At 28.9% G+C, this 20,618-nt stretch overlaps 2 protein-coding genes across 2 annotated transcripts; one reads left to right on the top strand and one right to left on the bottom strand.

The window, feature by feature from the left end:
• The first annotated feature begins 2,770 nt into the window (after nucleotides 1-2,770).
• LOC136083354 (uncharacterized) lies at nucleotides 2,771-4,177 on the top strand. Its single transcript, XM_065802750.1, has 3 exons — nucleotides 2,771-3,056; nucleotides 3,226-3,806; nucleotides 3,959-4,177. Exons 1-3 carry the CDS (start codon nucleotides 2,771-2,773, stop codon nucleotides 4,175-4,177), a joined length of 1,086 nt encoding a protein of 361 aa, XP_065658822.1.
• A 6,878-nt stretch (nucleotides 4,178-11,055) lies between these two features.
• LOC136083355 (uncharacterized) lies at nucleotides 11,056-12,738 on the bottom strand. The gene is made up of 2 exons (XM_065802751.1): nucleotides 11,929-12,738; nucleotides 11,056-11,779 (listed from the first exon to the last, which is right to left on the bottom strand). Exons 1-2 carry the CDS (start codon nucleotides 12,507-12,509, stop codon nucleotides 11,056-11,058), a joined length of 1,305 nt encoding a protein of 434 aa, XP_065658823.1. The 5' UTR covers nucleotides 12,510-12,738.
• Nucleotides 12,739-20,618: the final 7,880 nt, after the last annotated feature.

Consider the following 20,618-nt stretch of genomic DNA (forward strand, 5'->3'; position numbering starts at 1 on the left):
ACTGAAGCACTAGTAGTTTCATTTACAGTACTAAAAAGTCAAAAATGCTTAATAACAAAAATATTGACCGATTCCCAGGGTGTTGGCTGATACTCAAGAATGATTTTTTTATCTTTTACAAGATCTTCCTGAATAAAGTTACTAAAACTTGACTTCTGAAAAATTGATTTTAGATTATTTACAGAAAATACAATTTAGTTGCATATTTGGTAATCCTACAGTTTAGCAGCATAAAATAATTTTATTTTTTTACTTGTTGCGCTCTGATCAATCGAGACTTTCATAAAAGAAATTCATTTAAATTTAAAAAAATTTAATTGTAAAAAAAATAAATATTTGTGGCCCCATGTTAAACCCTTCAGGATGATGTGGTACCACACTACGAGCTGACTAAAAATAGTTGATGTATGAGCCGAAGACAATAAATATTTCTTATGTTTTAAAATTCTCTACAGAACAGAGCGCAAAATAAACTTTATTTTAGGCCGCTCAACTGCTGTTCTACTTCTTGTATACAAACATTAATACAATTACACTTTAGGTATCAACAGAATGTTTGAAAATATTTTAAGGTGTACTTCCCTGATCATTTGATTTATTTAAAGCTACCAAAAAATCAAATTTAGAAAAACTATACTTCAGTTCCTTTAGAAAAATACTTATCAATTACAACCTATGTAGACAAATGAAAGTCAAGAGAAGTTCATAAAACAATTTGCTGAATATAACTTTACATTATGCGTATGACTTACAGTTTACTTAAGTTATGTAAGCTCAATGTAGAGCCATATTGATTAATTTTTTTAAATTTGATTTGGTTTCCCTTCCAATAAGAAAAAAGACGTCGCGCCGTTGTTGTAGTTTAGGTGTATTTTTGTTGCGTAATAATCTTTATATTTTGTTAAAATATTTAGTATTGATGCAACCAAAGATGATGGTTCTTTCGATAGGCTTAATGATTCTAAATACTTTCCTAACTATAAAATGAAAAAGTTAACCATAAAGATTATCCCATTTCCATGTCTCTTTTCAATAAAAAAAATAAAAAAATTTGAAGAAATCACCTATTGTTACGAAGAAAATAACCTTGACTAGCATAGAGCTGCAAGTTCATTTTTTTGTATTAGCTTATATTTGAACTATTTTAATTTATTATATTTGTACTATTTAAAAAGAAATTCTATAAAACTCTATAATATAATATTCATATATTTTAGATAAAATACATTTAATAAAAATACTTTGATTTACATTTAATTTATGAAATAGCATTATTTTCTTAAAACACATTTGTAGTCAAGTTGATAGAAAAATTAATAACAGTAAACTTTTTTATTTTATGAACGAAAAGATATTATATTAGATCAGTGGGGGATCAAGGAGGGCAGAAGGGTGGGGGGGGGCTAGGGGGCTATAGCCCTGGGCCCCACAATTTTAGGGGCCCCGATTTAAAGTAAATAATTTTTTATTAACTCTGAAAATTAAATCTTTTAATCACTTAAAAGAGCCAAATGTTAAATTTACTAAATTGTCTGAAAACAAAAGCACAAAAATAAAACAACTGTCAACAAAAACTCTGCATTATATATTTTTTCCGATCTTTGACAACGAAGGAGCGCAACTACTTCTACAAAAAAAAATTACGAGATTGGTAGCAGCGCCTTATAGCAATAATTGAATGTAACATTTGTGCAAATTGCTACAAAAACAATTGCCTTCGGAAAATTATTTATGACTTGAATAATTATTGTTTATATTATTTTGTTTTACATTATATTGTTTTTGAAAATGCATTAACGATTGCAATTCTACAATTCTTTTGTAATTCCGCACAAAAGAGTTCTTGTGTGAATGCATTTAATAGTTGAAGCGCTAAATTCGTGAAAGAGATAAAAAGAACTATTTAACACTTTTCAGGTTATACAGTTATAATTAAAATGCTAAGAAAATATGAAAGTGAAGCTTCTAAAAGAAGATTGAAGAAAGAGAGAGAGGAAATGGTAGCTAAACTTCCGAAAATGACAAATTTTTTTTATCAAAACAAACTAATATGCAATTTCCATAAATTTTCCTAGATACCATTCTACACGAAGACCCTGCTTTACGGCCATTACAATTAAAGGAAAATGAACGTATGAAGTATTTAAACAAGGGGTATGCTTTTTTTCAAAATAAAGACTCTAATTTCGTATCTTCGAAGCGGATGTTCAAAAATCTGTACAGATATTATTCGGTTAAATATTTTCAAAAAGTGATGAATAATGGCGAAAAGTGTGACCGAAAATGGTTAATGTTTTCTGAATCCACTGGATGTGTATTTTGTTATGTTTGCAAGTTGTTTTCAACCGATTACGACAACGTACTTGTCAAAAGTGGCTTTTACAATTGAAAAACAGCTAAACAAACTATTTTTGGCCACGAAAACAGCAAGGAACATATTCAATGTATGATTATGTGGATAGAATTCATAAAACAAAATACTTATGTCGATTAATATATGATAAGCAAGATTAAAAGGGAATTTAATTACTGGTCTGCAATCTTAAATAGAATAGTAGCGGTTAGTCGGTTTTTAGCCGGAAGAGGTTTACCATTTTGAGGCCATAATGAAGTTATAGGATGGTCAAATAACGGAAATTACTTAAGCATGTTAGAACTGTTGACTCAATTTGATCCAGTTTTAAAGCAACACATTGACGCTTTTGCAAATAAAGGCTAAGGTAACGTAAATTATTTGTCTAAAACTATTTGTGAAGCGCTAATTGATATTATGTCTCAAAAGGTTTTAACGCACATTATTACCGAAATAAAAAAAGAAAAATACTGGGGAATTATCGTAGATTCGACTCCTGATATTTCTCACGTGGATCAACTTTCTGTGATATTTCGTTATTATCTAAATGGCCACGTGTGTGAACGATTTTTTTGTTTTCTACAAATTAAAAGCCACGACGGTAAATCTTTGATTACTGACATTTTAGATCTACTGGAAAGATATGGTATTGATATAATCAATTGTCGGGGACAGGCATACGATAATGCAAGCAATATGTCTGGTAAATATTCTGGATTACAAGCACGGATTACAAGAGCGGAGTGAATTAGCTTTTTATATCCCCTTCGCTGGACATTCTTTAAATTTAGTAGAGTAGTGCAGTGTCAGTGAGTGCATCAATTCTATCAACTATTTTAGCGTTCTCCAGAGTTTGTATTCATTTTTTGTAGCTTCAACACATAGATGGGATTTATTGAAAGGAAATCATGCTACACTCAAGCGCCTATCAGATACACGAGGGTCATGTAGGTCAGATGCTTCAAAAAAATTAGTAGAAAATTTTGATTGGATTCATGTAGCGCTATGTTATATAGCTGAGAATACAGAAGAAAAATCTGATACTAGTCATGAAGCTTTGTGTTTATTAAATAAGATCACTAAGCTAGAGTTTTCATTCATGGCTGTACTTTGGCATCACATACTTAAGAGGTTTAATGCAGTTGGCGAATTTCTTCAAAAAGTTGAATTAGATTTGCACACAGCAAGCAGTATGTTACTTTCACTAATTGACTTTGTAAAAAACTTACGAAAAGACTTTACGAGATTTGAGAATGAATCAAAAAAACTTAGCTCGTTTATTGAAAAAGACTATTCGGATAAGAACAAAAGGAAGGTAATTAAAAAATTGAGCAACGGAGAAAACCAAGTTGATTCTTTCAGCGTATCCGACAAGTTTCGAGTGAATACATTTTTTGTCATTATTGACAAACTTGTGACACAATTAACTACAAGAAGTGATGGTTACAACCACGTAAATAAGTTATTTGGATTTCTATCGAAGCTGTTAACTATTTGTACCATGGAATTGCAAGTTAGCGCGAAAAGAATTGTAGAAGTGTACACTAAAATGATTTAGAAGATAGTTTCATATTTGAAATAGAAAAATTTGTAACATTATTAAAGTTGCAGCTTCCGGGTTTTTTTTCGCATAAGAAAGATAAATCTGAGAATGAAAACACATTGATTCCTCTGCATGTTTTAAATTGGATTGTTGAAACCGATATAATTGATGTATTTCCAAATGTTTATATAGCATATCGCTTGTTTTTAACTATTCCCATAACAAATTGCGAGGCTGAGAGATCATTCTCTACTCTTAAAAGAGTTAAGAACATGCACTGATCAACAATGGTCCATAGTCGTTTAAGTAATATAGCAAGATTAACTATTGAGTCAAAATTATTAGAAACTTTGGATTTCAGCGATGTGATTGCAGAGTTTGCGGGGAAGAAAAGCAGAAAAAAATCAATCAACTTAATTCAATAAAATAAATATAAAGTTTGTATATAAATAAATATCAGTGATAGCGTTTTCAAGAAAGTCTTTGTTTTACTCATTTTTAGTGAAGTAGTTACTCATTGTTAATGAAACGGGGCCTCCTACTTTTATATAGCCCCGGGCCCCAAAAAGTCTTAATCCGCCACTGTATTAGACATTTAAAGAAGAAAAAAAAAAGTTAGTTTATAAAATTGAATTAATATAGAAATATATAGAAATTCTAAATCTTGCTTTTAATTGCAAATTTTTTTCTTACAAAAATCTACTTGAAACTAGGGGTGGGAGCTAAGGTTAGTTTTAGTCTAACTAAAATTAGTCGACGAACGTTTTAGTCTAATTAAAATCAGTCGACTAACTTTTTAGTCTAACTAAAATTAGTTGACTAACTTTTTAGTCTAACAAAAATTAGTCGACAAACTTTTAAGTCTAACTAAAATTAGTCGACAAACTTTTTAGTTTGACTAAAATTAGTCGACTAACATTTTAGTTCAAATAAAATTCTATTCAAATAAATTTGTTAATAAAATAAATCGTTTTAAACTAAATTTGAATATTTGTATTTTTTTCCCAGCTCGGAGATAAATGCCCATAAGGTTGCTGCAACTGTTTAAAAACACCCAATTGTCGCGGAATATAAAAAAGACGCCATTTAGACAATTAAATTAAATTTAGTACGTTTACTAAGAGTCTAATTTATCTATTTTTTTTATGTGACGCATTCTATAGTTAGTGTGCAATAATAATAGCACATCATGAGTTCTCTCCCCTGGCTTATTGCAAGAGTGGAGTAAACCTCCAATTTTCATCAAAAATCTCATCGATTTAAATTAATTACTCTCCACCTAATCTTCGCTTTACCCCCCCCCAAACACTGACCCCTCCTAACAATTTATAACCAGGAATAAGGAATAATAACCAAAAAAATAAAGCAAAATATAGTATGGCAAAAATACTCTAAAATATGAAATACAGAAACAATGCAGTAGAATCATTTGGTATTCTAATACTTTTTACTAGTTTTTACTTTTTCTGTTCATTTAAAAATAATAAATGAGTAATCAATAAGTCCGATCCCTCTATTAACTCTCCCTCAATCTATTGAAATCTTAACGCAACCACCACAAAAATTACAGGATACAATCTATGAATATTTATTGATGTGTCTTCTCCCCCGACTATTATAACCAAAACCCACCTCCACCACCTCGTTGGTACAATCCTGTAGGCTGGCAAGAGTATTACCATAAATTCAAAATGTAATTGTTTATAGGTTATTAAGCGAACTTTTTTATTGCTTTAAGAGTAGAGTTGTTTGTCAGTTGGCGAAACTTGCAAAATTTACAAAGAATGCTTGGTATTCGTGTATAAGAATGCAATTTCCGCAATTTTTAATTGTTGAATAGTGTTTACAAGATAAAAAGTATTACAAGATAAAAAGAACAATACCTGTTGAATAGGGTGGAGTGAATTTTAGTTTTTTTTACAATTCGTTTAGCCTGGATATGCAAAAGTTGTCTATCCATTTCAGAAATACTCTGGAAAAATATCAATGCTCTAGGAAATTATCTTGAGGTGCATCAAAACGTTTAAAATTTTAATGGGTCCCTAATATTATGTAAAAAAATTATTATTTAAGATTTTTTGAAATTATAATTAAATAAAATAAACTTTTTTCATTTTTAGTTTAAAAGGTCATTTTTTCTGCAATAAACTATAAAATAACAATTTTTTTTTAAAAATAATTGTTATTTTTGAAATTTTTATAAAATTTTGCTTCTTTTGAGACCCAACATGACATAATTTTGAAAACCTTTTATTTACATAATATTAGGGACCCATTAAAATTTTAAAGGTCTTGAGGCACCTCAAGATAATTTCCTAGAGCATTGATATTTTTCCAGAGTATTTCTGAAATGAATAGACAACTTTTGCACACCCAGGCTAAACGAATTGTTAAAAATACTAAAATTCACTCCACCCTACTGTTGAATAATTAAAATATTTTATTAAATAGCTGCAGTCGCTTTTTACACCAGAAAATTGTTTATTACATTTTATTTTCTTGAAAAATGCAATGCGTAATTTATCATTTTTAAGTACTTGTTTGTTTTTTTTTAGAAAAAAAATAAGTAATATAATATTAATGAATATATAAATAAAAACAAGTTTTATTTATATATTCATTAATCTCAAAAAATTTATTATTTGGAAAAGATATCTATTAAAAGGACTTCTTTTTAAAAATTTAAACTATTATTTTCGACACCACACCTCAATGAGAAAGTTTAACAACAATGCCACATTAGTTTCCGTTAAAATATGGTAGCGTTAATATTTTTATCAAAGTTGTTTTCACTTAAATGATCACAACTTTAAGCCTCAATCTAATAACTGTTTTCGGGGTGTTTTACTTTTTTTTTAAATACTCGGACTATTCCGGCCATTTTTTACACAAACTACGTCATTTTTAATCTATTAAGAACCAATAAACAAATAAATAACAAAAGATGCGTTTTACGAACTTTGAAAAAAGTTCTACGACAAACAAAGTTCTTTGGAATGCATAAGTTAATGCGTTAACAATTTTTTTTGGGTCCAAAAAATTCATAAAAACGCAATATCTCTTATACACAGGCACAAAACTCTACAAAGCTGCTGCAAAAGATTAAATGGTAAATTAAGATAATCCACATAATTTCTGGTATTTCTGATGAAAGACTCCTTTATTTGTAGCGTAGTTAAGCATTTTATTATGTATATATGGCTACCACATACCGAAAAGAATCTGGCAACCCTGGCCATGTGATGGACGAAAGTAAAAAAAAAAATTCAAACATGACATTTAATCACACCATTTTGTGCCTTAAAGGTGAAGCTTTTATAAAATAAATATTTATTTTTATATTAATTATGGGTTTGCATTTTAAGCTGTAGACTTCAAGCTGGTTTAATATTGAACAATCGGGGAATTTTATAATGCGCATGCGCAACTTTTATTAAAAAAAGATATCGTTTTTTCTCTTTTATTCAGTAATTCTTTTTTAACCATATCCTTAAAAAAGTAGCTTATACCTTTGCTATAAAGATGTATAATTGATATCCCATTGTTTAAATTGATTTAAATATGGCCATGGAAAATGTATTTTTTCACAACATTTAATCCTTTAATTTTTCGTATCTCTAAATACCCGAAAATTTGATTTTATGGCAATGTATACTACTAAAACTGGATAGTTAAGTGCTTATTTAAATTTTTAGGCTTTAAAACTTAAAATATTTTTAAACTAGAAGAGTTTATCTTTATATCAAAAAAAAAATTTGACTTGGATTACTTTTTTAAGTTTAAAAACAGTATACATAAAATCCCATTATTTGGTTATATATAAATATAAAAATGAGTCTCGTTTGACAAAACTAAAAAATTTAAGAGAAAATCTTGGAAATTGTAGTGTTCTTTTAACAAACCCTGTAATTAGAATAGAATTGCATTTTTTTATACGAATCAACGAAACCAAAGTAAATTGTAAAGGAAAGGCCCTTGTCCACATATACATCTTTGTGACTGTTATATTTGTAATGGTATTATGTATAAACCAGTTATTTTAAAAAATTGTCAGCATTCGTATTGTGCACCATGTATATTATCACTTATCAATAATAAACTATTATCTGAAACAAAATGCCCAAAATACACATTATCAATTTCAATTAATGGATTAACCACCTCTTGCAATGTTTTTGAAATGATAAATAAGGTAAGCAATGTCTCCTTTTATTGCATAATTAAATTAATTCATACATTATTTTTTAAATGAGTTATTACAACACTATTTCAAAGGTAGGATGTCAAACAAATTGTTTTCAAATGATGATATATTTTAAGTACTTTTTTTAGTTAAAATTTCACTTTTATAATTAAATACTTTTACGGTCTATGGTGGTTCAATAATTCGAGTCTTAAAATATTTTGTTTAATATGTGGATCAATAATATAAGTTTGATTTAGAATCCGCGGATGTCCGCCTGTTGTCTAATAATGATTTTTACACGTTTCATGCAGGGGGGCTAACATTTTTTTGTTTTGTTTTGTTCCCAGGATACGAATATCTTGTTTTTTTGCAAAGCATCCTTTTTTTGACATAAAAATGAACATATAAATACTTGTAGTTTGCTCTATGTCTAGAAGTTGCCAAGAGTTGATTTTTAATGATGTATTATTTTGTCATTTTAGTGACGTATTTTTTTCTTTCATTTACGTACATAGCTTATAACGTAGCAATGACCAAATTATTGCTGAAACAGCGAGAAAATTGCGTGTTTACGCATTTTTTTTACGTTAAAATGACCAACTTTTAAATTTAAAACGAATAAATTAAAAAACTGAGAAAAAAAATTTTCTACAATTCGTTGCATCGTTTATAGCATCGGTCCCTGGTTAACTTATTTTTCTAATAGTAAAAGATTTTTCTAATTCTGTAAATCTGGTGCAACGCTCATGAGATGTCTTAGATTTACTAAAAATTGCTCAACTTAACTCGCCCTATTCTTTGTTGGATATAATATAAAGATGCAATGGCGTAGCGAGGATTTTTGCGCACAGGGTAAAAATAAATAAAAAAATTTAAAAAAATGTTTTTATGTAAAAAAAAAATTTTGTTGCTTTTCTTGTTTTTATGGCGTCCATTTAAGCTTTCACGCCCTACCCAGTAAGCACAGATTGTTTTTATAACGTTTAAAAAACGGTAATACTCGTTTTAATAAGTTTTTTAAATGTTTTAAAAACGTCCGGTGCTTACTGGGTAGACAATTGCGCCTTTGCCACCTCTCCTCGCAACGCAACTATAAAAATTTATAACACAAAAGAGTTATATTAATAAAATGAACTAAAAAATTATTATTACTAGAAAAAACTTCCGTATTACATTTAATAAATTTAAACTAAATTTAAAAATTCCAAATTTTTGTACAAAAACACATCAACATTTAAAAACATTTAGTCGTCATTCTGTTTCGCTTTGCATGCAAATTATTTAATGCGTCAGAGAAAAGGCGCTCACTTGGTGCACATTTAGCAGGTGTACACAAAATCATTGTCGAAATACCATACAATATTGAAAACACATGTTGATTTTAATGCCAAAAGTGTAAAATATTTTTATCATGTACAGACATTTTTATATAACTACTAATTTCTTTTCTTAAAACTAAACTTATTGCTTTGTCACTATTATTTCCTGAATCATCATCTTCATCGTCAAATAATAACTTTAATAAGTTTTTTTGATTTGATTGTCACCTTTTTAACTAGAATTATTTGACAAACTTTTTTTGTCAGGTAAAAATCCGACAAAAATTTCTTAATGCATTTTAAATATTTATTTTTTCTCATACTTTTAAAAGAATTGAACACTTTTATAGTTTGGATCCAAAAAAGTGGCACATAATAAAAACGAATTAATCTCTAAATCATATAAATCTTTGTAAGTTTTTAAAGATTCTTATAAAAGTAATTTTAAAATCATAATTAAAGGAGAGGTTTCTCTTTTTTTTTTATTTAGTTGCTAAAATTTCTTATTCGTTTAAATAAGATTTAATCAAATAAGAAGTTTGAAAAAACTTAACTATAGTTTAAACAATAAATTAGCAGGAAATTTTCATCATGATGTATTTTGGCTGCCAATGTAAACTTTTAGTTTGGTATATGAACGAAAATCTCAACCAGATTAAAACTTGACAAAAAGTAGGAAATACATTAAACTAACTTTATGCGACTTACCCAAGTATTTTGCAGAAAAATATATTCAGATTTGAAAACTCATTTACAAATGACTAGTAAATAAAAATTTATATTAAACCAGTTTTACTCAGGAATATTTTGAAGAAAGCATTTTTTTAACAATTTAGTAAATTTATTGTCTATGATCAGTTTTATTATTTAGAATTTCTTTTAAAGCAGAGCGGTTGCTCGGCTACCCCACACCCCTAATGGTAAGGCGACGCAGTTTTAGAGAGCTCTTTTGTAAATTTGCGGACCTTTATCTTAAGTTTTATGAGGTAAAAAATTTTTCGAGATTTTTTAGCCGAAAAGACAGGGGTTTTTTTTGGGTGGTGGGGGGAAGGTGGGGGGGGGAGGAAGGGGAGGAAGGAGAGGAGGACTCACTAGCCACGGCAATGTTCAATTGGAATAGGGTAAGGTGGGTTAATCTGCGCCTACTTTTACCTATTTCTGACTTTGAGTTAAAAAAAAAATGTTTAGGTATCGGCTTTCTGACAAATGATGTCTTAAAACCATGATTGGACATCCTACTAAACAAATTTAACAAAAAACTATTACTTAAAATACAATCAATAAGTCAGGGGAGCCTTTATTCGAAGATGCCTATATAGACCCACATTACCCCACGTAGTGGGGTAATGTGGGTCTACATAAAATATTGGTAGTTCTGGTTTAAAATACTGCTGCTTATGAAAAATCTGACATACATTCTATATGTACGCCCCTTTTTTATAGTATATATATAAGGTTTTATTTTAAAAAGTAGTTTTAAGTTGTTTTTTTTAAAAAAAAGGTGCATACATACACAGCACAACAATAAAAATTAAAAACTCGATCAAATAAAAGTAAAAAAATGGTGATTTAAAACAGAAATCATGTTTTAATAAAGTGTTTTATAAGAAATAACTATTTTTTTGATGATTGCACTTTTATGGTAAAATTCCTGCTATTTTGGGCACTTCTTAGATCTTTTTGGGTATTTCTTTGATACTTCAGTAAAGGTAATAGTTTTTTTTGTACATTTTTTTTTAACTTTGTTTTTTTCCTCTCTGACTTTTTGTTCCTCAAGTAACCGTCGTTTGACTTTCTCATTTGTAAGTAGTTCTCCACATTTTGCTTGTACTCTCTCCCTTTTTTGTTTTTGTTGTTCAATTATTGCTGCTGTTTCTGCAGATACATTAGGACATATGATTGACCTTAAAGCTTCTCGCATAGCTGATCTCGGTGTTTGTATTCTTGGAGATTTAGGGCTATAACGTTCAAGTGATTGATTGAGAAAGTCGATACCTGTTATTCTTCTTTCCATCTTTTCTTTACTTAATGGTGAGATACCTGAACCACGAAATCCTGCTATAGCATTTGCTGGAGAGAGTCTCTGACACAATTGTTTCAATAATCCTGTAAAAGCTGTCTTATCAATATTTTTTTGTTGTGTTTCTCTTGCAAACCGCTTTAAAATTTTTCTCCACTCATTCTTTAATGGTCCAAAGACAGCTACATCTAACGGTTGTAATGCGTGTGAGCAATTTGGTGGAAGACAAATAATTTGGATATCGTTGTCCATGGCTGCTTTTATAGTACCATATGTTAAATGACTTCCATGACCGTCATAAAGCAGGAGTATTGGTTTTTGATCTTGGTCAACAAATGGTATGAAGTGCTCGACAAACCTAAATAAAGAATGCATTTACTTCTATTGAATCATTTGTAACGCCTTCAAGAGCAACAAAGGCTATTCAGTGTAAATACATTAATAAAAAAAAGGAAAGAAAAAAAATTAAAATAAAAAAATAAAAATTATAAAATTCAAGTAAAATACCAGTTTTCAAATAGAAAGTCTTGCATCCATCCACTTGCTGTTGCCCCAAAAGCGCATCCTGGTGGTCCATTTTCTACCCATTTAGAATACAGAAAGCCTTCTCCCTTAAAAACAACAAATGGTGGAAGATATCTTCCATCTGCAGACACGCAGAACAGCACAGAGTACATAGCTTTACCAGAAGAACCAGCCAATTCATAAGCATCTTTGCTTTTTGGATGTACAAATACTCTCTTCGTTAAGTGATTTGTGGAAAGCCCAGTCTCGTCAAGATTGTATATACTACTTGGTACAATGTTATTATTATGAATCACATCAGATAAAATAGTAAAAAATTTATCTACAACTTCATGTGTTAAACTTTTAGCTCTTGAAAATGTAAGTATTTCAGGTTTGCGTAATCGAAGTTTATCAACATGACGCTTCTTAAATGAAATTATCCAATCTTTTCCAGGAATTCCATTTTTAAAAGGAGTTTTCATCCTCATTGTTGTGCAAAATTGACCAACTAAATTACAAATGTCAAGAGAATCTAATGGAAGACCATATCTTTGACAATACTGCGCTGCAGCTACAATCATAGTTTCATCATTATCACTCAGGACATTTTTTCGACCTTCACGTTTGTTTGCATTAAATTCTTGTTGTTTTATTCTTCGTCTCAATGTTTCTTTAGGAACAGAACATTCTTTAGCAGCATGATAAATAGTACTTTTTTTCTCACATACTTACACAATTGCTCTTTCCAAACTATCAGCATTGTACTTGGGTTTTATTTTTTTATTATAACATCTTGGCATTTTTTAAATACTTTCTAAAGTAATATTTATGAAAAATCTGTTAAACTTTTAGTGAAATAAATTAGCATAAATCATAAAATATCACCAAAAAATATTTTAACACCATATAGGTCTTATATAATATTTTATTTGACCTAGGTATTGTTTCATACAAATAAATACACATGTTTCTTAATATAAACTTCAAAGATATAAACTTCAAACAAGTGTTTAATAGTTCTAAAGAATTATTAACACAAAAGTAGTTAGGTCTGATGAAACTAATAGGTTTATAATGTTACTAACAACAACTTCGATAATATAATTACATATCATAATATTTTATATACATAGACCCACTTTACCCCACCTGATTATATTTCAAATTTTAAACAAACCATGTGCGTTAGTGTCTTACAGGTATACTTTCCTTAAAATATAGTAACTTTACTTTTAAAATAACCATTTTTCATACGTTTACGCCTTATTTGAATATATTTTCTCTGAAGTTTAAAAACGGAGGAAAAAATGACTTGGTTTATGTATCTAGCATTTTAGCTAAAAAAATGCCGTTTCTAACAGCATAGCAAGGTTATATTTTAAAATTAATTAGCCTAATATGTTATAACAACGTGGTAAAAATTACAACTTTATACTTAAAGCCATTATCAATATAACAGATAAATATGAATTAGACCCAGATTATCCCGTAGACCCGCATTACCCCACCCTACCCTATATATATATATATATATATATATATATATATATATATATATATATATATATATATATATATATATATATATATATATATATATATATATATATATATATATATATATATATATATAATGTCAGTGTATATACAATATATTATGTCAGTGTATTTTACTAACAGAGTGCTCAATGTTCTTAAAGAACAGAGCAAAAATAAATTAGTAAAAATGCTTATCTTATATTTTTCTTCGACAGCTATTTATCTTTTGTCAAAAACTTTACTAAAAATGGCATTTTACAAAACCTCCGATATTCTTTGATAAAAATGCTTTTGTTTAATGAAATCATGTTGAAAAGTAATCTGAAGTGGATGTTAAGCAAACAAGAGTATTGTATGCGAATAAAATAGAAAAAAAAAAGTCCACTTAGTGTTTTTTCATCAACTAAGGTTCCACTTAACGAAAGTAATAATGTAAGACTAACTTAAAGTGGACTACTCCATATTTACCTAATATTTTATATAATAATGGAATAGTTAAAAATTTTCGAACGTGAATCAAATCAAAATTTTTAAAATAAGTTAGCGTATGAGTTTTGACGATTGTATGAAAAGGAGACTGGGTGCGAAAATTCGTTTATGGTAAGGTTTATTGACAACATATTTGAAACTTCGCCCAAAATGAATTTATTGAAAACTTGTTTGAAACTTTGTCTTAAGTGTTTTTATTGAAAACATGTTTGAAACTAATCTAAAGTAAATTTTTTAAAAACATGTATGGGACTCTTCAGTATAAAGCAGTTTTGCTTAAGAAATGTTTGAAACTTTACGTGAAGTGTATTTATTTAAAACTATTTGAGACTTTGGTTAAAGTGGATTATTATGAAACATGTGTGAAAGCTTGCTTAAAGTGGATTGATTGAAAACATATTTGAGAACTCCCCTTATTTATATTTTTTTCTAACATATATGAAACTTAGCTTAAAGCGGATTTATTTAAGAAATTATTTATTTATTTGTTGGAAACTTTGGCTAAAGTGGATTTATATAAGACATTTTTTTTAACCTAATGCGTTTGAAAGTTCATTCATTAATCACATTTTTTTAATTTTACATGTTTAAAAATTCGTTTAAAGTGGATTTATTTAAATTATTTTAAAAAATTTGCTCAAGATATATTTCTTTAAAACATGTTTTAAATTTAGCTTAAAGTGGATTTATTTAAGAGATGTTTGAAACTTCGCCTAAAGTGGATTTTTTTAAGACGTGATTAAAAACTTCCTTAAAAGTGGATTTATTGAAAACATGTTAAAAATTCGTTTAAAGTAGATTTATTACAAAACATGTTTAAAACTTTGTCTAAATAGATTTATTTAAAACATACTTGAAATAGAGCTGCCAGATAATAAAGCGGGTAAGAGCAGAGTTATCTCTATCAATTGAAGGAGTTTGAAGAACATTCTTGTTATCAATTACAATTTGAACCAATATTGATTTATTAATATTTGTTTGTTATAATCTTTGAAACGAATGTTAAAGCTCTTGCATATATGCCACCTTTTGGCAAAGATGCTTTATGAAATTAGACAAGTTATTCTTTGCAGTTAAGTTCATGCCATTTACAACTAGATCTAAAATATAAGATTTGGCTAAATTCAAGTTTTTTTGTATTAAATTTGAATAAGTATCAATATTTTTTCATGTTTTAGCTATACGAAAATAAGAATTATATTTACAAAATTTTATAATAGGAATTTTAAGATGTATTGATACTAAAACAATTTTGTAACACTAATCTAGTCTTACTGAAACTCAATTATTACAAATCATTTAGAATAAAATACATATAATGTTTTCGTTACATAAAATCGAATATATCATCTTGTATAAACCATTACTGCAACATTAATGCGAACATCTGCCGAGAATAAACCAAATTTATATTGATAACGTATATATTGAACAATGTATTTTAAGTCTCAAATTATTGGACCATCTTGGACCACAAAAGAATTCGACTATAGTAGCGAAATTTTAACTGAAAAAAATACTTCAAATATGCCGTCGTTTGAAATCATTTTATTCAACATAAATTACGTGCTAAATATTGTTGCTATAGCTCATTTGAAAGATATTGATTGATTTAAATAAATTACACAATAAAAAGAGAGATTTTAAAACTATTATTAGGGTAAAATACCCAGTGTTCGCCAAGCAACCTAGTCTTCGCCACTTGGTCACAAAAAACAAGCAGATCTAAAACTAATTGCTGGAAAATGTCACAATCGTAAATAAAAAAAAACTCTGATCATCTCTTTATAACTGACGAAATTTGACGATTGTAGCTTTAAAAATAAAGGTTCAGGATCTATTGCAAAAACAACTTTGTCCAAAAATCCTTAATGCTTAATGATAAATATTAGATAAGCTTTAGGATAATCACTCAAAAAACATAATATTTATAATTTTTATGTGTTTTTTTTTTCACACTGTTATTAGGATGCAGAAATATATTTTAAACAAAGAATTTGTGGACGAATTTGAAAGGGTTGGCGTGGGGTGGCGAACACTGGAAGCAAAATAACCCTAGCTAGAAATCATCACTAAAAAAAAAAAATTCAAAACATTTTTTTTCTTTATTGTAAAATATGAACACTTGCGCACTTGTCAATATGGGTATGGTTTAACTTTATTTAAAAATAACTGTGAAATAAGCAGTTAAATATTTTCCATTCTTCGCAAAAATCACTTTCAGAAATATACTTTCGATAATTTATAATTTTAACTGTTATAAAACTTTTTGTCTTTTTCAGAACATATATGAATAATTGTATTTTAATTTAAATACTTTTTCCAGTTATATCATTAAATATGACGTAAGTTTTCAGCTTAAAAAGACAGTTAGTAGGTTTATACCCAGGAGTTTATATTTCTGTCTTTTTTTCGCATACTCTAAATGTCAAGGTAAAAACTAGAATGTTCCATGACGTCAAGTGGTTTAGGGTAATTGGTTTTTAATCAATAATTATTGTTAATGTGTTTATACAGTTAAATGTGTAATTGTCAATGTGTTTATGCAATTTACAATAATAATTATTGAGGATTGTCATTTTGTAAATACCGGGTCAAACGGTTTTACTATGTAAATAATTAATAGAATTTTTAACAAGAATGGCCTGTATGCTGTATATCTATTAAAATTTTCATTTATTATAAATTATCAATAGAATTTGTGACGAGATATGTTCTCATAAAGTACTTAAATATGAAGCATGGTAAAAGGTTGCAGAAGGTGATAAAACAAAGTGCAACTCCAATATTACAAAAGAAACGTTCGCTAGTCTTTTTCTTCCGATTCATTTAAAGTCAACGACTGAGGCGAACAATAAAAGTACTTTAAAGAATTGTAGAAAACAGCCATTAAATCCTGATGCTATTGATTACACAAACTTAACCTTACAAGAGAAACATGCTTGGGATAAACGCCTTTTTGAGGATGTCAATCGAGGTGGCTTTGTTGAAGTTTCTACCCAAGTAGAATCAATATTATATTTGAATGTTTAACGTTTAATTAGTTTATTAATTATTGCAGTTTCTTAATATTGATTGTTTAGAGTGTTGGTTATATGAGTGCTTTTAGAAAATATTTGTAATGCTTTGCTTATTATTATAAAGTTTTCAGACTTAGCGTTAAATAAAATATGTAATAATCCTTCATAACATTTTCATTAAAATATTATTTAAACTATTTGAAGTTAAGAGTAGGATTTTATAAAGGATTTTATGAAGGATTTTATGAAGGATTTTATGAAGGATTTTATGAAGGATTTTATGAAGGATTTTATGAAGGATTTTATGAAGGATTTTATGAAAGAATTAATGAAGGATTTTATGAAGGAATTAATGAAGGATTTTATGAAGAATTTTATGAAGGATTTTATGAAGGAAATAAATAAAAAGCTAATTATAGGTTGAACTACGGCTACTTAGATTAGCCAAATTTTTTTGATCTAGATTGTTATAATTTGCGCTCAAATAAACTATTTTTTTAATGTAAAATACAACTACTACTTCATATTTTTGCTATGATCGAAATGTTTAAAAACTAAGCTTTTTTCTAAATCACTACCCAGTGGGCACAGGACCTAAATAAGACGTCTTTTGAACGTTCAAAAGACGTCCAAAACGTTTAATAGACGTTTAAAAGACGTCTTTTTTACGTCCTGTGCCCACCGGGTAAGGTTTAATGCAGCCATAAGCGTGCTTATTCTATGTCTATTTGTTGTACCAGTTAATCTAGACTTATTTATAATAGGCAATTTATCATAAACATTGGTAAAGCTATGCCAGTCTGAACAATGCTTTTCTGAACTTTGACAAAAGTTCAGAAAAGCATTGTTCAGGCTGGAAACACGTAAACATTTGGGAAATACGTAAACCTTTGATTCCCGAACTCGAAATGCATATATAAAAATATTTTTAAAAATCCGGAATAACGATGGACGTTATTCCGGATTTTCAAAAATATTTTTGTATATGCATTTGACAAAAGGAATCAAAAGAAACATTTTTCACCTTTTTAGATAAATCAATCACTTTCAATGCATTACATGCTATTAGTTGGTGGATATCCATATCTGTTGCTTGAAGAGGTTCCAGCTCTTATGCTTGAAAATATTGTAGTTTAGCTGGTTGAAGAAAACCCAGTCTTGGATTGAAGACTGACATCCAACTTTCTTTTAATTCTTTAGCCCCTTCCTTAAAATAATGAATTTCGGTTAAACCTTCAGCCGAGACTTCAGTTGATTCTTCCTGAAGAAGTTCCTTTTCATCACTCTCCTCTGCCTAATCCTGGTAAAACTTTGCGGAGATCCTAACCTTTATCAAGTTGTCCTTACAGTAAACTAGGATGTGGACATTTTTGACATCAAGCTTAGTCCTTCTGTTGGTCACAACCGCACCTCCTGATAAGAGCACTTACTGAGAGCTTCCAGGCGATGTCTAAAAAATATTTTCAAAATAATTCTTTTTTTTTACCTGAATACAAAGGTTTTTTCTGGCACACTTGGCAATAAGAGATACTCCGATAGATGCTTTCTCCACCTATGTAGTACATCAAAATCGGCAGGAGGGGGATCTGTTAAGTTGAGGTACCTGTTCATTTCCAATTGCATGGGGTTAATTGCTGCCTAAAAAAGTGACCGAGTGGGCTGGCCAGACTGAGAAAGTCTCATTTTAGCCCTAAAAATAGTAATTCACTGTAGTAAAAAAATATATATATATTTAATTTTTTTTTAAATCTAAAAATATTCGAATTTAAAATTTGAATTTCAATTACCTAATATTAGCTTCAATGCTGTAGTCTCCTTAATCAACTTCCTCAAAAAATCCGTGATTCAAGTCATGTACTAGCTCAACTTTATTCTCCTTGATTTTCAGCTCAATCATTTTACTGTAATTTGGGCTTACATTTTTGGCAAGTGTAAGTCCTTTGTAAAATGGGTGGAGAATTGCTCCATAAGCGTAGAGTTTGTTTTTGGTCTCACAAACCAGAAATCTCCTTTCCAACTTTGCCTGTAAGGTTTTGCAGAATACTTTGGTCACCTCATTGATTGTTAGTTTATTGAGTTGAGAATTTAGATAATCATCGATATTAAAAAGTTTTGGTATCACATAGCAGATGGTTGATTCTTTGTCAAAATAAAATAAAAAAAGACATCTCTTCAATCTTGGTGAGTGGACTAATGTTAGAAACAATCTGAATAAAAAATTATTACAAATATTGATAGTTATTATTCCACTAATTTATACGAACCAGGCACCTACTCTTCTAAAAAATGGCTTGGGCAATTTTGAAATTTCGAGGTCCTTGGTGACGAGTGGGTTCTAAATTTTGGTACTGAATTAAAAGGAGAAACATTTTGTCCCCTTTTATTGCAGACCTGAGCCAGAAAATGTTCCTTACCCTATGAAATGGGACCTGATATTCTATAACTAAACAATTCAAAAAAAGCTGAAAAAAAGTAAACTAATTTAAGAAATATTCGGAATTATCGGAAATAAGAAATTTTTATAATGCGTAAAAAAATCTCATTCACCAGTTCAAATTTCCCTGATGTAGGGATTTTTTTCTCTCAACTTGGGATCAGTTGCCTTGCTAAAACCTTGCTCTCAAGAGCTGGCATTAACTTTAGAATAAAAAGATCATCATCAAGCTGGAATTCCAGCGGGTTTTAACAAGTGCAATGATCTTGACAAATTAAACTAAAATAAATATTGTCAAAAATTTTATTTAAAACTAGTCAAACTAGGTCAAATCAAACGCAACTTCATTCAAACCGTGAAATTAATTATCTTATACTATACAATATACAACAATATTAACGTTGGGTTAAGAGGGGGGGGCGGGTCTAAGGGTATAAAGCTCTGAGCCCCACTCATATAAGGACTAAAACCTTTTTAACGGAGATTTTTTTTTTTTTTTTTTAGAAATAACTCCTGGCCAACAACAAAAGTCTTATTTTGGCATGTAATAACCAAATTCGTAAATAACAACTAAATGTAAACATAAACGTGTAATATGTACAAAATATAAAACATATACATATAATGAATGTATAATCCAAACTTAAAATTAAAAACTTTTTTAATTATTGAATTATTAAAATTAAAAACTTTTTTAATTATTTAAAAATTGAAAAGTTTAAAGAAATTAATTACCAGTTTCAATTTTTGATCATTCTTACACTGATTGTTTATCTTGACACACTCTTTTTTGATCCTCTGTTGATTAATGCTGCTTTTGTGAGTACTAGATGACAGTTTCCTAAATGCATCAACAGCATTCTTCACTTCGAGGATGCTGAGACACTCAGTGACCACAAGGTAAAGTATTTGGTCAACCCACTTACGGTCTTCCTGAATTTCCTTTACTAATTTTGGGATGGCTGAAAACATATTAGCCGCATTATCACTTGTGCAGGTCACTTGTGGACATTTGATAGAAGGCCTAAAATCTCACTAATCGTCTTATCAGAAAGTTCAATAATGTTTTGAGATGTATATCTACTATCTGCAATTCCACAATACACCAGAAGCTTCTCTTGGGTCCAGTTCTTTGAGATATAATAAAGCTTCAAACCAAGGAATGGGTAAAGTTTCTAAACAAGAAAATAGATTTTCTTTTATATCAA

The sequence above is a fragment of the Hydra vulgaris genome, chromosome 08 (genome assembly GCF_038396675.1).
Source record: "Hydra vulgaris chromosome 08, alternate assembly HydraT2T_AEP".
NCBI classification, from domain to species: domain Eukaryota; kingdom Metazoa; phylum Cnidaria; class Hydrozoa; order Anthoathecata; family Hydridae; genus Hydra; species Hydra vulgaris.

Coding starts and splice junctions, on each gene's coding strand:
- LOC136083354 (XM_065802750.1), top strand. CDS start 2,771: ATGTCTCAAAAGGTTTTAACGCACATTATTACCGAAATAAAAAAAGAA. Junction 3,057..3,225: donor TAATGCAAGCAATATGTCTG/GTAAATATTCTG, acceptor CATTTTTTGTAG/CTTCAACACATAGATGGGAT. Junction 3,807..3,958: donor GAAGTGATGGTTACAACCAC/GTAAATAAGTTA, acceptor ACATTATTAAAG/TTGCAGCTTCCGGGTTTTTT.
- LOC136083355 (XM_065802751.1), bottom strand. CDS start 12,509: ATGATTGTAGCTGCAGCGCAGTATTGTCAAAGATATGGTCTTCCATTA. Junction 11,780..11,928: donor GACTTTCTATTTGAAAACTG/GTATTTTACTTG, acceptor TTCTTTATTTAG/GTTTGTCGAGCACTTCATAC.